The sequence below is a fragment of the Somniosus microcephalus genome, chromosome 3 (assembly GCF_052327205.1).
Source record: "Somniosus microcephalus isolate GS21.2 chromosome 3, FLI_Smic_1.0, whole genome shotgun sequence".
NCBI lineage: Eukaryota > Metazoa > Chordata > Chondrichthyes > Squaliformes > Somniosidae > Somniosus > Somniosus microcephalus.
In genome coordinates, this window is record NC_140989.1 from 211,595,976 (window position 1) to 211,618,460 (window position 22,485).

The 22,485-nt window shown below is 46.9% G+C and overlaps 1 protein-coding gene across 3 annotated transcripts in view; it reads left to right on the plus strand.

Annotated features, from left to right (window-relative positions):
- Window positions 1-22,485, plus strand: part of LOC147121699 (rab GTPase-activating protein 1-like) — a 307,168-nt gene that overhangs the window by 100,799 nt on the left and 183,884 nt on the right. For all 3 annotated transcript variants that reach the window (XM_085982145.1, XM_085982144.1, XM_085982146.1), the window contains one exon: window positions 3,429-3,636. In XM_085982145.1, the coding sequence (XP_085838271.1) occupies window positions 3,429-3,636 (208 nt within the window). The remainder of the gene's footprint in view (window positions 1-3,428; window positions 3,637-22,485) is intronic.

A 22,485-nucleotide genomic window follows, 5' to 3' on the forward strand; every position in this document is an offset into this window, starting at 1 on the left:
CAAAGAGTTGGAATAAATGGGTCGTTTTCTGAGTGGCAGGCAGTGACTAGTGGGGTACCGCAAGGATCAGTCCTAGGACCCCAGCTGTTCACAATATATATTAATGATCTGGACGAGGGAATTGGATGTAATATCTCCAAATTTGCAGACGACACAAAGCTGGGTGGGAGGGTAAGCTGTGAGGAGGATGTCGTGAAACTCCAGTACGATTTGGACAGGTTGGGTGATTGGGCAGAAACATGGCAAATGCACTATAATGTGGATAAATGTGAGGTTATCCACTCTGGTGGCAAAAACAGGAAGGCAGATTATTATTTGAATGGCAATAGATTGGGAGAAGGGGAAGTGCAAAGAGACCTGGGTGTTCTTGTGCACCAGTCGCTGAAGGGAAGCATGCAGGTGCAGCAGGCGGTTAAGAAGGCAAATGGTATGTTGGCCTTCATAGCAAGAGGGTTCGAGTACAGGAACAAGGATGTCTTGCTACAGTTGTACAGGGCTTTGGTGAGAGCACACCTTGAGTATTGTGTGCAGTTTTGGTCACCTTACTTGAGGAAGGACGTTCTTGCCATGGAAGGAGTGCAGCGAAGATTCACGAGTGATACCTGGGATGGCAGGAATGACGTATGAGGAGAGATTGTGTCGATTGGGCTTATACTCACTGGAGTTTAGAAGATTGAGAGGGATCTCATCGAAACCTATAAAATTCTGTCAGGCCTGGACAGACTAGAGGCAGGAAGGATGTTTATGATGGCCGGGGAGTCCAGAACCAGGGGTCATAGTCTAAGGATAAGGGGTAAGCCATTTAGGACTGAAATGAGGAGGAATTTCTTCACCCAGAGAGTGGTGAACCTGTGGAATTCTCTACCACAGAGGGCGGTGGAGGCCAGTTCATTAAATATATTCAAGAAAGAGTTGGATATATTTCTTAAGGCTAAAGGGATCAAGGGATATGGGGAGAAGGCAGGGACAGGGTACTGAGTTTGGATGATCAGCCATGATCTCATTGAATGGCGGAGCAGGCTCGAAGGGCCGAATGACCTACTCCTGCTCCTATCTTCGATGTTTCTGTGTTAAGGTGGTGGAGGGAGTGAATGCTTAAGGTGGTGGATGGGGAGCCGATCGAGCGGGCTGCTTTATCCTGGAGGGCGTTGAGCTTCTTGAGTGTTGTTGGAGCTGCTGTCATCCAGGCAAGTGGAGGGTATTCCATCACACTCCTTACTTGTGCCTTGTAGGGAGGGTTGTGCTTTGCTACAGTGGAGGAATGCACCTTCTTGCAGCTAGCAGTGACAATTGTGCTAGCCTACACTTTCCAGGAGGGGCTTGCTCTCCAGTAGGTAGGCCCAGCAAGCAGCATGTTGAGTCCATATTATTTTGTTACCTTCTAATAAGCAGGAAATCTGAAGAATCAGTGAAAGATCATTCCACAGTTGTTTCTTGGGCATCCCTGAAACAGGTGTTCACAGATAATGGCCCGAATTTGCGGTCAGCGGTGAAGCAAAGGCGCCTGCCGCTGGCCCCGAAGAAAGCTGCCCACAAAGATCTCGCAATCTCTGTGGCAAGAAGTTTGGCTTTTCGACGTGCAGTTGAGATCAGAGTTTCGTGGGAATTCCGTAGCGTGAGCTGCTGTGACGTCAGCAAGCTGTCTAAGCAGCCAATCACAATGCAGAATTCTCACAGACAGGAAGTGAAGAAGCTCCTGTTGTTCTGACTTTTTAAAAAATGTTCGAGAGCAAAACAAAGATTGGGGCTCTTGCAAGGGGAAAAGGTGAACCTGAAATAAATATGAACAAACTTAAAAAAAAAATTAAAAAAAAATACAATTTAAAAAAATAATTCTTAGAAATTGTAATTTTTGATATGATGGAGAAATTTGACACTCCACAAAATTAAAATTAGTTTCTCAGGACCATAACGTTTGTTTTACCAGTCAATGCACTGTTAAAACTCCAGTTACACCTAATCCAACAAGGTCTAACATTCAACGGGGTATTTAACAGCGATATTACTGCGGAAAAGCCCAAGTTTCCATTCGTTTCATTGCTTTCCCTGATTACACTGATTGCCGGCTATGGTGTGGAGTGGTGGGGCGGGGGGGGGGGGGGGGCGGGGCGGGGGGGGGCGGTGGGGTGGGGCGGGGCGGGGGGGGGGGTCCACAGTGCAGCCAGTGTCGGAGCAGCGAATGACTTACCGCAGCTTCAGGATTTAGCGCATGCGCAACCTAATGTGGAACTCACCGTTTCAAAGGTATAATAACAGCGAACGCCGTTTGTTCTCTGTTATTACCCACCTCAAATTCGGGGCCAATATAATTTAAAACAGCAGCATAGAGTAACTCGCATACTTTCACCAAACATTATTGTAGCAGTCATGGGAGAGGTTTCATTTGGCAGCTCTGCCCTGGTAGCTAGAGTCTCTTCCCTTATAAAGACCTCCCTCTTCCTTGTCTGTTTGCAGCAGCAGCAGAGGTTATGATTGATAGAATAAAGAAAGATTACTTATATTTAGATTACTTATATTTAGATTACTTTTTCAATCTTCTGATGAGCATGCTTCATACACTGCACTCTCACCCAGCTGTCCACTCAGGTCTTGCAGGGAGTGGACCTAATTTACATTAGTAATGTATTAATGCTGTAAGGTAAGGGCAGCACGGTGGCATAGTGGTTAGCACTGTTGCCTCACAGCGCCAGGGACCCGGGTTCGAATCCGGCCTCGGGCGACTGTCTGTGTGGAGTTTGCACATTCTCCCCGTGTTTGCGTGGGTTTCCTCCGGGTGCTCCGGTTTCCTCCCACAGTCCAAAGATGTGCAGGTTAGGTTGATTGGCTATGATAAATTGACCCTTAGTGTTAGGGGGATTAAATACGTGGGGTTACGGGGATAGGGTGGGATATGTGTTGGTGTAGGGGTTACGGGGATCGGGTGGGATATGTGTCGGTGCAGGCTCGATGGGTCGAAATGGCCTCTATCTGCACTGTGGGGTTTCTGTGATTCTTTTCTGTGATTCTGTAAGGTGTGCCCTTGTATACTGCACAGGGCCACGGTTGGCCACATGAAGGATGCCGCCGATGTTGTGACGTCATGATGTCTCAAAATGTCTCAAAGTGAGGCCAGGTCGTCACTTGGTGCGCGTTTTCCCAGGACGTGTGTCCCAGTTCCAGTCCACTCAGTGGACAATGCTCCTTCAAAACAAGGAGATCTTATTAGGTAGGCAATCATTTGCCAATATCTACTGTCTAATGAAGGGTACACTCCCAAAACGTAATAACCCCTCTGTTCTCTTTGCAAATGCTGACTGACCTGGTGTGTATTTCCAGCATTTTCTGTTTTTATTTCTGGATAACGCACTGCAGACCAGGAATCAGTGCATCCCGTCTGATGTCATTTGTACCTGTTGTGAGCAGTATTAATTCATGTGTATTTTCAACAGAGCTGCCTGCACCAAAGGCTGCATCACCCAGCGCCGAGGAAGAGGAGAGTGTGCTGTTCAACAAGTTAACCTACCTGGGCTGCGCGAAGGTGACTTCTCCACGCAATGAAGCAGAAGCTCTTCACGTCATGGCCAACCTACGTGCCAACTGCCAAGTTCCTATTCACGTTACCCTGTATGTGCCTAATGTAGCAGATGGATCTGTAAGGTAGGCTGGCCATTTAGTCCAGTTAAAATTAGTTATTTATCAGACTTCACCGATGAGGTGGTACTAACAATGGGGATATTTATCACTAGTTTAACAAAAAAAGTGCTAAAGGTGGCGTACAAACCTTTGTCTTGTGCTCAATGTTCAGTTTGGATGATGCCAGAACCACTCATCCCAGCCTTGATCCAAACATGCATGCAAGAGCTCAATGCCAGAGGTGAGGTGAGAATGGCTGCCCTCGACATCAATGTGGCATTCGACTGAGGATGGCACCAAGAAGCCCGAGCAAATCTGAGGTCAGTGGGAATCAAAGGGAACACCCTGCAGTGGCTGGAGTCATACCTGATGCAAAGTTAGTGGTTGCAGCTGTCGGAGACCAATCATCTTTAGCCTTGGAACATCACTGCAGGACTTCTTTAGGGAAACATCCTCAGCCCACCCATCTTCAGCTGCTTCATCAATGATTCTTCCTCCTTCATAAGATCAGGAACAGGAATGTTCACTCACAATTCAACAGTTCCATTAATAACAACTCTGATAATAAAGCAGGCCATGGTATCTTACATCAGGACCTGGATAACATCCAGGCTTGATCTGAAAAGTGGTGGGTGACATTTGTGCCACATCAGTGCATTTTGAAAAGGAGAAAGCCCATCCATCTTCCCTTGACCTTCAACGGCACCAACACTGCTGCATCCCCCCACCATCAATATCTTGAGGGTTACCATTGACCAGAAGCTGCGTTGGACCAGCCATATCAACACTGGCTACAAGAGCAGGGTGGAAGCTGGATATTCTGCAATAAATGTCTTGTTTAGTGAGTTGGCCACACCGCAGGGAAGGGCTGCACAGGAAGATAGGAAATGGGTGACCACCAGGCGGAGCAATAGAAGCAGGCAGGTAGTGCAGGAGACCCCTGTGACCATTCCCCTCTCAAACAAGTATACCGTTTTGGATACTGTTGAGGGGGATGACTCACCAGGGGAAGGCAGCAGCAGCCAACTTCCTGGCACTGGGGGTGCTCCTGCTGCCCAGGAAGGGGGGAAAAAGAGTGGGAGAGCAATAGTGGTAGGGGAATTCTATAGTAAGGGGAACAGATAGGCGTTTCTGTGGCCGTAGACGTGAATCCAGGATGGTTTGTTGCCTCCCTGGTGCCAGGGTCAAGGATATCACTGAGCGGCTGCAGGGCATTCTGGAGGGGGAGGGTGAACAGCCAGAGGTCGTGGTCCACATTGGTACCAACGACATAGGTAAAAAGAGGGATGAGGCCCTGCAGCAAGAATTTAGGGAGCTAGGTGAAGGATTAAAGAGCAGGACCTCAAATGTTGTAATCTCTGGATTACTCCCGGTGCCACGTGCCAGTGAGTATAGGAATGGGAAGATAGAACAGATGAATGCGTGGCTAAAGGGATGGTGCAGGGGGGAGGGCTTTAGTTTCCTGGATCACTGGGTCTGCTTCTGGGAAAGGTGGGACTTGTACAAGTCGGACGGTTTACACCTGAACCAGAGGGGAACCAATATCCTTGCGGGGAGGTTTGCTAGCACTGCTGGGGGGGGTTTAAACTAACTTGGCAGGGGGATGGGGTACAGAGTGGAGCTATAGCAGGGGGTGATTTACAGCCAAATACGGAGGAAAAAACAAGTCAGCCGGGAAGGCAGAGCAAATATGTGAAGGCAAAAGGGAATATGGCGGGGCTGGAAGGCATTTATTTTAATGCAAGGAGTCTTGCAAATAAGGTGGATGGACTGAAGTTGTTGTTGAACACATGGGAGTACGATATTGTTGCTATCACGGAGACATGGTTGAGGGAGGGTCAGGACTGGCAGCTAAATATTCCGGGGTATAGAATCTTCAGGCGAGACAGAGGGGGGTGTAGAAGGGGAGGGGGTGTTGCAATATTAATTAAGGAGTCAATTACTGCTGTAAGGAGGGATGATATATTAGCAGGGTCCTCTAATGAGGCCATATGGGTAGAACTTAAAAACAAAAAGGGGGCAAGCACTTTGCTGGGAGTGTACTATAGGCCCCCAAACAGTCAGGGGGAGATAGAGGAACAGATATGTAGGCAAATCTCAGAAAAGTGCGAAAATAATAGGGTAATAATAGTGGGGGATTTCAACTTCCCCAATATTAATTGGGATAGTCAGAGTGTGAAAGGTTTAGAGGGTGCAGAATTCTTAAAGTGCATCCAGGAGAGCTTTTTGAGCCAGCGTGTAGAAAGTCCTACAAGAGAGGGGGCGATACTGGACCTAATTCTGGGGAATGTAGCCGGGCAAGTGGTGGAAGTGTCAGTAGGAGAGCATTTTGGCGACAGTGACCATAATTCGGTGAGATTTAAGGTGGTCATAGAAAAAGACAAAGACGGCCCGGAAATAAGGGTTCTAAATTGGGGGAAGGCCGATTTTAATATGATAAGGCAGGATCTGGCCAAAGTGGACTGGGAGCAGCTACTTATAGGAAAATCCACATCAAGACAGTGGGAGACTTTCAGAAGGGAAATAGAGAGAGTACAACGCCAACATGTTCCTGTAAGGGTCAAGGGTGGGACCAACAAGCAAAGGGAACCTTGGATGACAAGGGATATACAAAAATGCATTAGAAATAAAAGGGGGGCTTTTGGCAGTTACAAAAGACTAAAGACGGAAGAAGCCCTAGAAGAGTATAAAAAGTGCAGGGGCATACTTAAAAAAGAAATTAGGAAGGCGAGGAGGGGCCATGAAATAACACCGGCGAGCAAAATAAAGGAAAATCCTAAGATGTTTTATAAGTATATTAAGGGCAAGAGGATAACCAGGGAAAGGGTAGGGCCCATTAGGGACCAAAGTGGCAATCTGTGTGTAGAGCCAGATGATGTAGGCGGGGTTTTAAATGAATTTTTTGCATCTGTGTTCACTATGGAGAGAGACGATGCAGACATAGAAATCGGGCAAGGGGACTGTGACATACTTGAACATATTAGCATCGAGAGGGAGGAGGTGCTAGCGGTTTTAGCAGGCCAAAAAGTGGATAAATCCCCAGGCCCGGACGAGATGTATCCCAGGCTGCTGCGGGAGGCAAAGGAGGAGATTGCAGGGGCTCTGACACAAATTTTCAGAACCTCTCTGGCCACAGGGGATGTACCAGAGGACTGGAGAACAGCTAATGTAGTACCATTATACAAGAAGGGTAGCAGGGATAAACCAGGGAATTACAGGCCAGTGAGCCTAACATCTGTGGTAGGGAAATTATTGGAAAAAATTCTGAGGGACAAAATTAGTCTCCACTTGGAGAGGCAAGGATTAATCGGGGATAGTCAGCATGGCTTTGTCAAGGGTAAATCATGTCTGACAAATCTGATTGAATTTTTCGAGGGGGTGACTAGGGGGGTGGATGAGGGAAATGCTGTGGATGTGGTTTACATGGACTTCAGTAAAGCTTTTGACAAAGTCCCGCATAGGAGACTGGTCAAGAAGGTAAGAGCCCATGGGATCCAGGGTGCCTTGGCGCGTTGGATCCTAAACTGGCTGAGTGGCAGGTGGCAGGAGGCAGAGGGTGATGGTCGAAGGATGCTTTTGTGACTGGAAGCCTGTGTCCAGTGGGGTACCTCAGGGATCGGTGCTGGGTCCCTTGTTGTTTGTGATCTACATAAATGATTTGGATGAGAATGTGAAAGGTATGATCAGTAAGTTTGCAGATGACACGAAAATTGGTGGGGTGGTAAATTGCGAGGAGGAAAGCCTCAGGCTACAGGACGATATAAACGGGTTGGTCAGATGGGCGGAAAAGTGGCAAATGGAATTTAACCCTGAAAAGTGCGAGGTGATGCATTTTGGACGGACAAATAAGGCAAGGGAATACACAATGAGTGGTAGGACCCTAGGAAGTACAGAGGGTCAGAGGGACCTTGGTGTACATGTACATAGATCCCTGAAGGCAGCGGAACAGGTAGATAAGGTGGTTAAAAAGGCATATGGGATACTTGCCTTCATTAGCCGAGGCATAGAATATAAGAGCAGGGAGGTTATGATGGAGCTGTACAAAACGCTGGTGAGGCCACAGCTGGAGTACTGTGTGCAGTTCTGGTCGCCTCACTATAGGAAGGATGTGATTGCTTTGGAGAGGGTGCAGAGAAGATTCACCAGGATGTTACCTGGGATGGAGCGCCTCAGCTATGAAGAAAGACTAAACAGGCTGGGGTTGTTTTCCTTGGAGCAAAGAAGGCTGAGGGGGGACCTGATTGAGGTGTCCAAAATGATGAGGGGCATAGATAGGGTAGATAAAGAGGAACTTTTCCCCTTAGTAGGGGGGTCAATAACAAGGGGGCATAGATTCAGGGTAAGGGGCAGGAGATTTAGAGGGGATTTGAGGAGGAACTTTTTCACCCAGAGGGTGGTTGGAATCTGGAACTCACTGCCTGAAAGGGTGGTAGAGGCAGGAACCCTCACAGCATTCAAGAAGCATTTGGATGAGCACTTGAAATGCCATTGCATACAAGGCTATGGACCAAATGCTGGAAAATGGGATTAGACTGGACAGGGATGGATGGGCGGCGCAGACACGATGGGCCAAAGGGCCTCTTTCTGTGCTGTAAAAACTATGACTCTATGACCTCAAAGCCTTTCCATTGTCTAGAGATGGGCAATAAATGCTGGCCTTGCCAGCGGCGCCCGCATCCCAGGAACGAATTTAAAAAAAGGCTCAGATAAAGAGTGTGTTGGGATACTCACCACTCACCTGGATGGGTGCAGCCACAGCAACAGTCAAGAAGATCAACATCATCCAGGATGGAGGAGTTCACTTGATTGTTCCCTTCCATTGGACTCTATCTACCCCCTCCATCGCCAGTACACTGTAATTGCAATATGTATAATCTACAGAATTCCCTACAGCAACTCGCCAAACTTACTTCAACAGCACCTCCTTCCCCTGTGACCTCTACCACCGAGAAGGACAAGATGTCATGGGAACATCATCACCTCCAAGTTCCTCTCAAAGCCACATACAGGAAACTCTCGTTTAAACGGTACTTAATTATCCGGAATTCTCTAATAACCGGCAAAATTCAGGAGTAGGTTTTGAGGCTTCCGTATATGGTATATTTGTGGCTGTGTAACTGGGGTTCTCGTACCTTTTGTCGTGTAACCATGGCTCCTGTACCAATGGTTGTGTAACCGGGTCCCCTGTACCTGTGGCCATGTAACGGGGCTCCAGCACTTCTGGCTGTGTGATCGGGGCTCCAGCACTTCTGGCTGTGTGATCGGGGCTCCAGCACTTCTGGCTGTGTGACCAGGGCTCCAGCACTTCTGGCTGTGTGACCGGGGCTCCAGCACTTCTGGCTGTGTGACCAGGGCTCCAGCACTTCTGGCTGTGTTACGGGGCTCCAGCACTCCTGGCTGTGTTACGGGGCTCCAGCACTTCTGGCTGTGTGATCGGGGCTCCAGCACTTCTGGCTGTGTGACCGGGGCTCCAGCACTTCTGGCTGTGTTACGGGGCTCCGGCACTTCTGGCTGTGTGACCAGGGCTCCAGCACTTCTGGCTGTGTGACCAGGGCTCCAGCACTTCTGGCTGTGTTACTGGGCTCCAGCACTTCTGGCTGTGTTACGGGGCTCCAGCACTTCTGGCTGTGTTACTGGGCTCCAGCACTTCTGGCTGTGTTACGGGGCTCCAGCACTTCTGGCTGTGTGACCGGGGCTCCAGCACTTCTGGCTGTGTTACGGGGCTCCAGCACTTCTGGCTGTGTGATCGGGGCTCCAGCACTTCTGGCTGTGTTACGGGGCTCCAGCACTTCTGGCTGTGTGATCGGGGCTCCAGCACTTCTGGCTGTGTGATTGGAGCTCCAGCACTTCTGGCTGTGTGACCGGGGCTCCAGCACTTCTGGCTGTGTGACCGGGGCTCCAGCACTTCTGGCTGTGTGACCGGGGCTCCAGCACTTCTGGCTGTGTTACGACGGGGCTCCAGCACTTCTGGCTGTGTTACTGGGCTCCAGCACTTCTGGCTGTGTTACCGGGGCTCCAGCACTTCTGGCTGTGTTACTGGGCTGCAGCACTTCTGGCTGTGTTACGGGGCTCCAGCACTTCTGGCTGTGTTACTGGGCTCCAGCACTTCTGGCTGTGTTACGGGGCTCCAGCACTTCTGGCTGTGTGACCGGGGCTCCAGCACTTCTGGCTGTGTTACGGGGCTCCAGCACTTCTGGCTGTGTGACCGGGGCTCCAGCACTTCTGGCTGTGTTACGGGGCTCCAGCACTTCTGGCTGTGTGACCGGGGCTCCAGCACTTCTGGCTGTGTTACGGGGCTCCAGCACTTCTGGCTGTGTGATCGGGGCTCCAGCACTTCTGGCTGTGTTACGGGGCTCCAGCACTTCTGGCTGTGTGATCGGGGCTCCAGCACTTCTGGCTGTGTGTGATTGGAGCTCCAGCACTTCTGGCTGTGTGACCGGGGCTCCAGCACTTCTGGCTGTGTTACGGGGCTCCAGCACTTCTGGCTGTGTGACCGGGGCTCCAGCACTTCTGGCTGTGTTACGACGGGGCTCCAGCACTTCTGGCTGTGTTACTGGGCTCCAGCACTTCTGGCTGTGTTACCGGGGCTCCAGCACTTCTGGCTGTGTTACTGGGCTGCAGCACTTCTGGCTGTGTTACTGGGGCTCCAGCACTTCTGGCTGTGTTACTGGGCTCCAGCACTTCTGGCTGTGTTACCGGGGCTCCAGCACTTCTGGCTGTGTTACTGGGCTGCAGCACTTCTGGCTGTGTTACGGGGCTCCAGCACTTCTGGCTGTGTTACCGGGGCTCCAGCACTTCTGGCTGTGTGACCAGGGCTCCAGCACTTCTGGCTGTGTTACCGGGGCTCCAGCACTTCTGGCTGTGTTACTGGGCTGCAGCACTTCTGGCTGTGTTACGGGGCTCCAGCACTTCTGGCTGTGTGACCAGGGCTCCAGCACTTCTGGCTGTGTGACCGGGGCTCCAGCACTTCTGGCTGTGTTACTGGGCTGCAGCACTTCTGGCTGTGTGATCGGGGCTCCAGCACTTCTGGCTGTGTTACTGGGCTGCAGCACTTCTGGCTGTGTTACGGGGCTCTCATACCTTGGGCCATTGTCACTCCACGTCCCTTCTTCGTTATCTGGAATTTTTAATCAACCGGCACCATCCCGGTCCCGTAGGTGCCGGATACAAAAGAGTTTCCTGTACCATCCTGACTTGAACATGAATTGTTCTTTCATCATCGCTGGGTCAATATCCTGGGATTCCCTACCTAACAGCACTGTGGGAGGACCTTCAGCAGAAGGAGTGCAGCGATTCAAGGAGAAGGCCCACCACCACCTTCTCAGGGTAAGTAGATAGGCAATTAATGCGGCCTTGCAAGCATCGCTCACCTCCCGAACACAAGTTTAAAGAAACAGTGTGTTAGCCCATTGGGTCAAGGAGTTGATCAGCTTTATTTGTTTAACCAGCTCTGTTCCTCCTTTGGATTCTTTCTTTATTTCAACATATTTTTACTTGCGAGTTGTAAATATACTGTTTTTATATATTATTCCATCAGATTTTGGAATTATTTCTGTATCTCGCTTTCTGTTTCCTTAGTCTTTGTCTGACTTCTGGTTCTGTTACTGGCTGAGTTAATGATTTTACACCCCACTGCAACAGGCAGCCGCATTACAGAAAACCTGCTAACTGAGTTTTGTTAGGTGCTAGGGAAGGCTGTTTGGGATTGCTGAAGAATATCCATTTTTTTTTGTTGGCTTTCCGCCTTCTCCCTGCTGTGGTATTTTAATGTATTTTCTTCCCTGTTGCTGTCTGACACCTTACCGTGTCTGAGAGAGTGAACAGGCAACCTGCTTTCAGGTTTTTGTAAATGCTGCTATGTAACCAGATGTGTGGGGTGCGTGAGAGTGACACGCCCGTTGATTTTTATTGCCCCCCATTCCCTCACCGCCATGTGGAAGCAGCGAGCCATCACTTGGTACCTTTCCTGGCTTTACACCTGTGGCTGGAAATACACCGTATCACTGTTCTGCACTTCAAAGTTGTAATATTTTCTCCAGTACTTTACCTTATATAGAATAACACAGAATTTACAGCACAGAAAGAACTTACAGCACAGAAACAGACCATTCAGCCCAACTGGCCTATGCTGGCGTTTATGCTCCACAGGAGCCTCTTCCCATCCCTCTTCACCTAACCCTATCAGCATATCCTTCTTCTATTCCTTTCTCCTTCATGTACTTATCTAGATTCCCCTTAAACGCATCTACACTATTCTCCTCAACTACTCCACGTGGTAGCAAGTTCCATATTCTTAAGAAGTTTCTCCTGAATTCTCTATTAGATTTATTGGTGACTCTCTTATATTTATGGTCCCTAGTTTTGGTCTCCTTAGAGATTCTCTGAGTTACTAATCACGTTGCATAGAGGCAATGTACAGACATTAGAACAAGTGCGTTTTGAGAACTTATTGCCCATTAACACCTCTAGTTAAGGAGCAGTTTAGTCTATTAAGAACAAAGGACGGTAGCATCGTTCGTGATTTCTTCACGTATGTTGGTCAGTTCTTCAGACTTTGAAAAGTGAGCTTTGTATCAAACTAGTCTGTGAAATTGTTTGTCCTTAGTGAAGTACGCATCCATGCAAATTGCTGAAATATGTAAAGTGTGCTTTTAAATACCAAACTGAATACAGAAAAGAGATGTGGGTATTGCACTACATTATTACATGCAAGCCAGGCTCTGCAACTACCTGTTATATGTGCCTAGGTGTAAAGATTAGGGCTGAATCCACAATCGGGTTCCCCCTATGATAGCCGCTCCTTGCTGGGTGTGCCAAATTGTGCAGTCAGTCTTATTGAGTCTACATTATGCTTCACCAGATACTGAGCGCCGAGTATTATTGGTGAGGTGTGCAGTTATGTATAATGTGCAAAATGAGACTGGAACAAGAAAAGTAGCAACTCCACTATCAAGCACACATCCTTTTAGTGAGACTTCTGAGACAGGAGCCAAGTCAACGCCAAGACTTTCATTTTAAATATTGCTTTACATATTTTACACTTGTGTAAATAATGCACCTCGCGTATCCTTGAGGTTTGTGTCCCATCGCGTCTTGTACTAACTGCTGATTGTGCGTTTGTGCATGAAGCCACAACTAATATGCTGGAGTCTGTTCACTCAGAAATAGGGCCTTGCACCTCCTTCCCGCTTCCTGCTGAGATTTAACTTTGTGAATGCTCGGGATCAGGAAAATATCGGCATGTTTGATTTGTACCTCTGTATCTGTGAAAGTTACATATCGTGAGTGTTAACGGAAGGATAGGACCCTCTGCGTGGTGAGACACCTTACCGTGGTGCAGGGGTTAAGGATTTCTTTTGGAATCTTTCGAAGAGCTCACCTTATTGTTTCTGTGTTGGCTGGAGATATGACCCTGGGCTGAGTCGCATTTGTAGCTGTGCTTTTGAAATGCCTCGGCATTAGAAATCATTCCCATCTCAGTCCTGCCAGCAGCACTTATATAGGCTCTACACTGAACTCTCATTACTGTTCTTTACACCGTAATAGTTCCACAGAACTTGACTACTTTTCAAATGTGTTTAGTTAAATATATCCTAGTAGTACTGTTCTTTGCTTTGACTGCACAAACTGCTCAGAGTGTGGCCTCTTTTTATAAAAAACAAAAAAAAGTCTCCTTGTGATCATATCAAGAACATTTCTTCGTTTTACACAAATTGCCACCAGTCCCTGGGACCCAATCTCAAGCATGCCCATCACCTCTGTTTAAAATAACTAAATATATTTAACTAGTTAAGACTGGATCTGTAATCATAGCATCTATTACACTGACCCACCCTCAGTAAAAGTCTTCATTCAGCTGCCTCAGAGAAAATCAGTCTTTTGTCTCACTCGCATTAATGTTCATGATCAATTCCTGGAGTCATTCTATTTACTATCTCTTTCTGCTGAGTTGCTGCCTTAAGCCTTCCATCAGCAACACTGCACAACAGTTCTACATGCAGCCCCTCATTCAAATCTCTGCAGATGGCCACATTCCAGTATCTGCACTAGAATCATGGAATCTTACAGCACAGAAAGAGCCCATTCGGCCTGTGCCGGCTCTTTGACAGAGTTATCCAATTAGTCCCACACCCCAACCTGTTCCCCATAACCCTGCAAATTAGTCCTCTTCAAGTCCATGACCAATTGCCTTTTGAAAGTTCCTGTGGAATCTGATTCCACCACCCTTTCATGTCGTGTGTTCCAGATCTTAACAACCCGCTGTGTGAAGGCATTTCTCATTTCCCCTCTAGTGCTTTTGCCAATTATTTTAAATCTATGACCTCTGGTTACTGACCCACTTGCCAGAGGAAACAGTTTCTCCCTACTTGCTCTATCAAAACCCCTCATAATTTTGAATACCTCCATTAGGTTCCCCCTCAGCCTTCTCTGCTCTAAGGAGAACAATCCCAGCTTCTCCAGTCTTTCCACATAACTGAACTCCTTCATCCCTGGTATCCTGGTAAACCTCCTCTGCACCCTCTCCAGGGCCTTGACATCCTTCCGCAAGGAGCTTGTATGCTGAGTCGTGGTGTTCTAAATCCCCTTCAACCTTGCACTGTTGCACTTCTCTGCTCAGCCAGGTATTTAACTTTGAAAATCTAAATTTTTAGCTGCCTTTACATTAGGGATTTCAGAAGGCCTGTGAACGAAAACTCCTGCATGCATTGCTGCTATTCACTAAACATGTACACGAGTCTGGCTGACGCTGGTCAAGTGGACTGGTTTCTCTGTCCTTGTCACTTTAGATGTCTGTCAAAAAAAATGTTGCTTCAACCCTCCGATATCTCTGCACTCCTCCAATTCTGGCCCCTTGTGCATCCCCAATTTCGCTCGCTCCACCATTGGCGGCTGTTCCTTCAGCTGCCTAGGCCCTAAGCTCTGGAATTCCCTCGCTAAACCTCTCCATCTCTCTCTCTCTTCCTTTAAGATGCTCCTTAAAACCTACCTCTTTGACAAAGCTTTTGATCACCTGTCCTAATATCTGCTTAAATAAAAACAGAAAATGCTGGAACTACTCAGCAGGCCATGCAGCACCTGTAGAGAGAGAAACAGAGTTAACGTTTCAGGTCGATGACCCTTCATCAGAACTGGAAAAAGTTGGAGATGTAAAAGTTTTTTAAGCAAGTGTAGGGGCAGGGAGACGGGGGAGGAGAGGAAAGAACAAAAGGGAAGGTCTGATCTGCGTTTGGTCTCCCCAATGTAGAGGAGACCGCATCGTGAGCAGCGAATGCAGTATACTAAATTGCAAGACGTACAAGTAAATTGCTGTTTCACCTGGAAGGACTGTTTGGTGCCCTGGATAGTGGAATGGGAGGAGGTAAAAGGGCAGGTGTTGCATCTCCTGCGTTTGCACGGAAGGTGCTAGGCTAAGGGGAAGGGGTGTTGGGGGTGATAGAATGTTGCACATATCCCATGAAAAGGCAGGCATAGCTAGGACCCATGCGGGTTCCCATAGCAACACCTTTAATTTGGAGGAAGTGAGTGGAGTCAAAGGAGAAGTTGTTCAATGTGAGAACATGTTCAGCCAGGCGAAGGAGGGTGGTGGTAGAAGGGAACTGGTTGGACCTCTGTTCAAGGAAGTAGCGGAGCGCCGTCAGGCCATCCTGGTGTGGGATGGAGGTGTAGAGGGATTGGACATCCATAGTGAAAAGGAGACACGGTTGGGGCCTGGAAACTGTTAAAGTGGCAGACGGCGTTGAAAGAGTCGTGGATGTAGGTTGGAAGAGACGGACAAGGGGAGAAAAAATAGAGTCCACTTCCACCACCACCCTCCTCCACCTGGCTGAACTTGTTAAAGGTGTTGCTATGGAACCTGCATGGGTCCCAGCTATGCCTGCCTTTTCGTGGGATATGTGGAACATTCTTTGTTCCAGTCCTACTCAGGTCCCCTCCCTCACCTCTTTTTCCAGTACATTGATAACTGTATTGGTGCCATTTCCTGCTCTCGCCCTGAACTAGAAAATTTCATTCACTTTGCTTCCAATTTCCACCCTTCCCTCACCTTCACATGTCCGACTCTTCCCTTCCCTTCCTTGACTTCTCTGTCTCCGTCTCTGGGGATAGGCTATTGACAAACATTCGCTATAAGCCCACCGACTCCCACAGCTACCTGGACTATACTTCCTCCCACCCCACTTCCTCCCACCCCGCTTCCTGTAAGGACTCTATTCCATTCTCCCAGTTTCTCCGTCTCCGCCGCATCTGTTGATGCCATCTTCCATACTAGTGCTTCCAAAATGTGTTACTTTTTCCTCAACCGAGGATTCCCCTCTACCGTGGTTGACACGGCCTTTGACCGTGTCCATTCTATTTCCCGCACTTCTGCTCTCGCCCCTTCCCCTCCCAGAACCACGATAGGGTTCCCCCTGTTCTCACCTTTCACCCCGCCAGCCTCCGCATTCAACGGATCATCTTCTGCCACCTCCAACGTGATCCCACCATCAAACACATCTTCCCCATACCTCCCATTTCAGCATTCCGAAGGGATCGCTCCCTCCGCGACACCCTGGTCCACTCCTCTATCACCCCCAACACCCCTTCCCCTTCGCCCGGCATCTTCCCGTGCAAGTGCAGGAAATACAACAACTGCCCTTTTACCTCCTCCCTTCCCACTGTCCAGGGCCCCAAACACTCCTTCCAGGTGAACAGCGATTTACTTGTACTTCTTGCAATTTAATATACTGTATTCACTGCTCACGATGTGGTCTCCTCTACATTGGGGAGACCAAATGCAGATTGAGTGACCCTCCGTTCAGTCGTAAGGGTGACCCTGAGCTTCCGGTCGCCTGTCACTTTAATTCTCCGCTCCACTCCCACTCTGACCTCTCCGTCCTTGGCCTCTTGCACTGTTCCAATGAAGCTCAACGTAAGCTCGAGGAGCAGCACCTCATCTTTCGATTAGGCACTTTACAGCTTTCTGGACTCAACATTGAGTTCAACAATTTCAGATCATAACCTCTGCCCCTATTTTTTTTCACATGGCAGCTGTTGATGATTCTGCCATTGCCATTTACACCTCATCTAGACTGATCTTTTATTTCTTAACTTGTCCCATTACCATCTCCTTTTGCCTTGCACCATCATCCCTTTTGTCTCTTAATCTCTCCTGCCTTCCATCCTATCACAGACCTTCCCTTTTGTTCTTTCCTCTCCTCCCTCCCTCTCCCCGCCTCTGCACTTGCTTAAAAACCTTTTACATCTCCAACTTTTTCCAGTTCTGATGAAGGGTCATCGACCTGAAACGTTAACTATGTTCCTCTCTCTACAGATGCTGCCTGACCTGCTGAGTATTTCCAGCATTTTCTGTTTTTATTTCAGATTTCCAACATCCACAGTATTTTGCTTTTGTATTAATATCTGCTTACGTGGCTCGGTGTCAGATTACGCTCCTGTGAAGCGCCTTGGGATGTGTTACTATGTTGTAAAGGTGCTATATAAATCAAGTTGTTGGGAATAATGGACTGCATGAAAGTGGCAGCCAGTGACTGGACTTGGGGTCCAATAGTCCAGCAAACTCCATTTATCTTGGTGTCACACTGTTTATCTTATGTACTCATGTGTCACCTTGAGTGAAAAACTAGAAGTGTCCAACAGGGAGGCCATTTTCAATGAAGATTCAACGTGAAAGTTTTTGCTTGGGACTAAACCATATAAAAATGAATGAATGTTGATTAATGAAACTGGAGATAGGTGGGGGACACAATTTAAACATTCGGAAACACAAGTTCCCTGGTTTTAAATTAATCGTCAGGAAAGGTTGGTCATCCTCCAGAGCGGTTAAGAAAGGAACTTGCAATTATATAGCACTTTTATCATGTCCTCAGGATGTCTACATGCGCTTAACAGCCAATTAATTACTTTTCAACTGCAGTCACTGTTTGGTAGGCAAATGTGGCAGCTAATTGTGCACAGCAAGGTCCCACAACAGCAAATGAGATAAATTACCAGTCAGTCTGTTGGTGGTGTTTGTTGAGGCAGAAATGTTGCCCAGGACCCTGGGAAAACTCCCTGCTCCTCTTCGAATAGTTATCGGAACTTTAACGTCCACTTGAGCAGGCCTTGGTTTAACTTCTCATCTGAAAGATGGCACCTCCGACAGTGCGACACTCCACCTCTGCGAGTGCAACACTCCACTTCTGTACTGCACACTGAAATGTCGGCCTAGATTACGTGGTTGACTCAGAGGCAAGAGTGCTACCAACTGAGCCAAACTGGCATTTAAGGATGCAGTCAACATTTACCCAGTAAATAAACATAGTAAAACAATACTGTGATCTGCCCTGGAAGGGTAATGGCTGCTATCAGGAAAGTTGTGTTTGAAAGTTCCTCTTCCTGCCTAGGTGAATAGCTAGACATATACAATAATTGGTAGCTTGAATTGTGCAGGAATGTTCTGTGTGTTTAGAAAGTGTAGATTGCAATTGTTAGCTCACAGAATACTTCTGGACATTGTTCTGTAAACTGTGCAGAAATCCAGTGAGTAACATTGTGTTTTTACTTGTTAAAGCGGGCTAGTTAGTTGTAGCAATTTAGATGCATTAAATTGCATTCTAGTTTGATGTTTTGTTCTTTGTGGACACAACTGTAAGTTCAGGTGCTTTTTTAATCTTGTCTCATTTCCGTCTCTCTTTTTGGTGACGGTTTGGTTTATGTTGAAGTGACTCTTCCTGGAAATCTTTGTTTTGCTTTGTGTGCTGTCACTGTCCTGCACTATATTGGCAGAGCAGATTGGTTTGTTGGTGTGATGCAGTGTCACAAAAAAAGACGCAGTTCAAATAACAAGTAAGAACTGCAAATCTGAAACAAAGAGCGAGAAAGCTGGGAAATAACGTTCACCTCTCTGTTTTAAACATCTGCTGGTGTACCTGCTGTGTATTTCCAGCATCCTTTGTTATTTCTCACATTTAAAAAATGCAGTTAACTGTCTAATAATATTCTACGCTTCATTAAGTATTTGTGATACTAAAAGTTTTCAAACTCTCCATGTACCATCTCCCACTCAGTTTGCAATCATCCAGGCAGTGTTGCTGAAGAAGTAGATGGTCAGTAGACTTTGAAGAGCCCTTCAACATTAACGGCCTTTGTTTAGTTTTGTGCAAATTAGCACAGTTGCTCTGTTCTAGAAATCGCTTTGACTGTCGCCAGTTGTGTGACGTCCCCTTCCCCTGCTGCGGCAGCACAGTCCAATCCCATGCGCCTGCATATTTATATATATTCCTATCTTGTATCTCTAAAATAGTGTCTGTCTAATTCCTTGGACCTGTCTGGCGATGTGGCCGTAAGCTGCACAAGTTCATAAGAAATACATAAGAACGTAAGAAATAGGAGCAGGAGTAGGTGATTTGGCCCTTCGAGCCTGCTCTGCCATTCAATAAGATCATGGCTGATCTTCTACCTCATCTACACTTTCCTGCACTATCCCCATTTGCCATGTTCTTTCCCACTCACTTATCCTGTCTATATCCCCTTGAAGCCTCCTTGCATCCTCCTGACAATTTACATTCCCAACCAGCTTTGTATTATCGGCAAACTTGGATATATTATATTTGGTCCCCTCATCCAAATCATTAATGTAGATTGTGAATAGCTGAGGCCCAAACACTGATCCTTGCGATAACCCACTAGTTAAAGCCTGCCAACCTAAAAATGACCCGTTTATTCCTACTCTCTGTTTTCTGTCCATTAACCAATCCTCAGTCCATGCTGGTATATTACCCCCAATCCCATGAACCCTAATTTTGTTTAATAACCTCGTGTGTGGCACCTTACTGAATGCCTTCCAAAAATCCAAATGCACCACATCCACTGGTTCCCCCTTATCTATTCTGCTAGTTACAACCTCAAAAAACTCTTAACAGATTTGTCAAATGTGATTTCCCTTTTATAAATCTGTGTTGACTCTGCCCAATCCTATTATTTTCTAAGTGCCCTGTTACCACGTCCTTAATAATAGATTCTTGCATTTTCCCTACGACTGATGTCAGGCTAACTGATCTGTAGTTCCCCGTTTTCTCTCCCCCTCCTTTCTTAAATAGTGGGGTTACATTTGCCACCTTCTAATCCATGGGAACCATTCTAGAATCTATGGAATTTTGGAAAATGACAACCAATGCATCCACTTTCTCTGTAGCCACCTCTTTCAAAACCCTAGGATGTAGGCTATCCGGTCCAGGGGATTTATTGGCTTTCAGTCCCATTAATTTCTCCAGTGCTATTTTTTTTACTAATAATTTCTTTCAGTTCCTCGTTCTTGCTATTTCTGCACTATTTCCGGGAAGTTTTTTGCGCTTTCTTCCGTGAAGACAGACACAAAGTATTTGTTTAATATCTCTGCCATTTCCTTATTCCCCATTATAATTTTTAAAAATTTATTCGTTCACAGGATGTGGGCATCGCTGGCAAGCCTAGTATTTATTGCCCATCCCTAATTGTCCTTGAGAAGGTGGTGGTGAGCTGTCCGTGTGGTGAAAGTACTCCCACAGTGCTTAGTTTGGTTTGATACAATTGAGTGGCTTGCTAGGCCATTTATGAGGGCAGTTAAGAGTCAACCACATTGCTGTGGGTCTGGAGTCACATTTAGGCCAGACCAGGTAAGGACGGCAGATTTCCTTCCCTAAAGGACATTAGTGAACCAGATGGGTTTTTACGACAATCTGGTAATTTCATGGTCACTATTACTGATACTGGCTTTTTATTCCAGAATTATTTAATTAACTGAATCTAAATTCCCCAGCTGCCGTGGTGGGATTTGAACTCACGTCTCCAGGTTATTGGCCCAAGCCTCTGAATTACTAGTGCAGTAACATAACCGCTATGCTACTGTACCCGTCTCAGCCTGTAAGGGACCCACATTTACTTTTGCTAATCTTTTCCTTTTTACATACCTATAGAAGCTTTTACACTCTTTTTATGTTTCTCGCTAGCTTACTCTCATGTTCTATTTTCCCTTTCTTTATCAATTTCTTGGTCCTCCTGAATTCTAAAATCCTCCCAACCCTCAGGCTTGCTACTCTTTTTGGCAACATTATAAGCCTCTTCCTTTATCTAATACTATCTTTAACTTCTCGTGTTAGCCACGGTTGGACCACTTTTCCTGTGGGGTTTTTGTGCCTTAAAGGAATGTATATTTGTTGTAAATTATGTATTAATTCTTTAAATGCTAGCCATTGCTTGTCTACCGTCATACCTTTTAATGTAGTTTCCCAATCTACCTTAGCCAACTCACTCCTCATACCTACGTAGTTTGCTTTGTTTGGATTTAAGACCCTAGTTTCGGATTTAACTAAATCACTTTCAAACTCAGTATAAAATTCTATCATATTATGGTCACTCTTCCCTAAAGGCCCTTTTACTACAAGGTTATTAATTAACCCTTTCTCATTGCACAATACTAGATCTAAAATAGCCTGTTCCCTAGTTGGTTCCTCAACATACTGATCTAGAAAACTATCTTGCATACATTCCATGAATTCGTCCTCCGCACTATTACTGCAAATTTGGTTTGCCCAGTCACTATGTAGATTAATATCCCCCATGATTACTGTATTACCCTTGTTACATGCGCCTCTAATTTCCTGATTTATACTCTGTCCTACATTACAACTACTGTTTGGGGGCCTATAAAAAAAACTCCTACCAATGTTTTCTGCCCCTTGCTGTTTCTTAGCTCCACCCAAACTGATGCTACAGTTCAACTGGTGATTGTGCTTTTTTGCATAGGTGAATGGTGATAGAGCTGTTTCAGGTAGATTGGTGAGGATGAGGTCAAGTTGTTTTTTCCCCTCGTGTTGGTTCTCTCACCACCTGCCACAGGCTCAGTCTGACAGCTATGTCCTTCAGAACTCAGCCAGCTCGGTCAATGGTGGTACTACCGAGCCACTCTTGGTGATGGACATTGAAGTCCCCTACTCAAGGGCATTCTGTGCCCTTGCTACCCTCAGTGCTTCTTCTAAATGGTGTTCAACAAGGAGGAGCACTGATTCATCAGCTGAGGGAGGGCGGTAGGTGATTATCAGTGGGAGGCTTTCTTGCCCATGTTTGACCTGATGCCATGAGACTTCATAGGGTCCGGAGTCACTGTTGAGGACTCTCCGGGCCACTCCTTCCCGACTGTGTACCGCTATACCGCCACCCCTGCTGGGTCTGTCCTGGCGGTGGGACAGGACATACCCAGGGTTGGTGATGGAGTCTGGGACATTGACTGAAAGGTATGATTCTGTGAGTATGACTATGTCAGGCTGTTGCTTGACTAGTCTGTGGGACAGCTGTCCCCAGATGTTAAGTGAGGAGGAGTTTTCAGGGTCGACTGGGCTGGGTGTGCCGTTGTCATATCCGAATCTCATGCCTAGGTCAAAGCTGTGTGGTCTGTCCGGCTTTATTCTTGTTATACTTCTTTGTAGCAGTTTAATACAGTGGAGTGGCTTGCTAGCCCATTCAGAGGGCAGTTAAGAGTCAACCATATTGCTGTGGGTCTGGAGTAACATATAGACCAGACCGGGTAAGGACGGCAGGTTTCCTTCCCTAAACCAGATGGGTTTTTATGACAATCCGATAGTTTCATGGTCACCATTACCGATACTAGCTCTGTATTCCAGTTCCTTTTATATATCCAATTCCCTTTTGAAAGTCCCTTTCAGGCAGTGCATTCCAGATCTTCATAACTTGCTGCGTAAAAGAAACTCTCCTCATCTCCCCTCTGGTTCTTTTGCCAATGATCTTAAATCTGTGTCCTCTGGTTACTGACCCTCCTGCCACTGGAGACAGTTTCTCCCTATCTAATCTATCTAAACCCTTCATAATTTGAACACCTCTATTAAATCTTTCTAAGGAGAG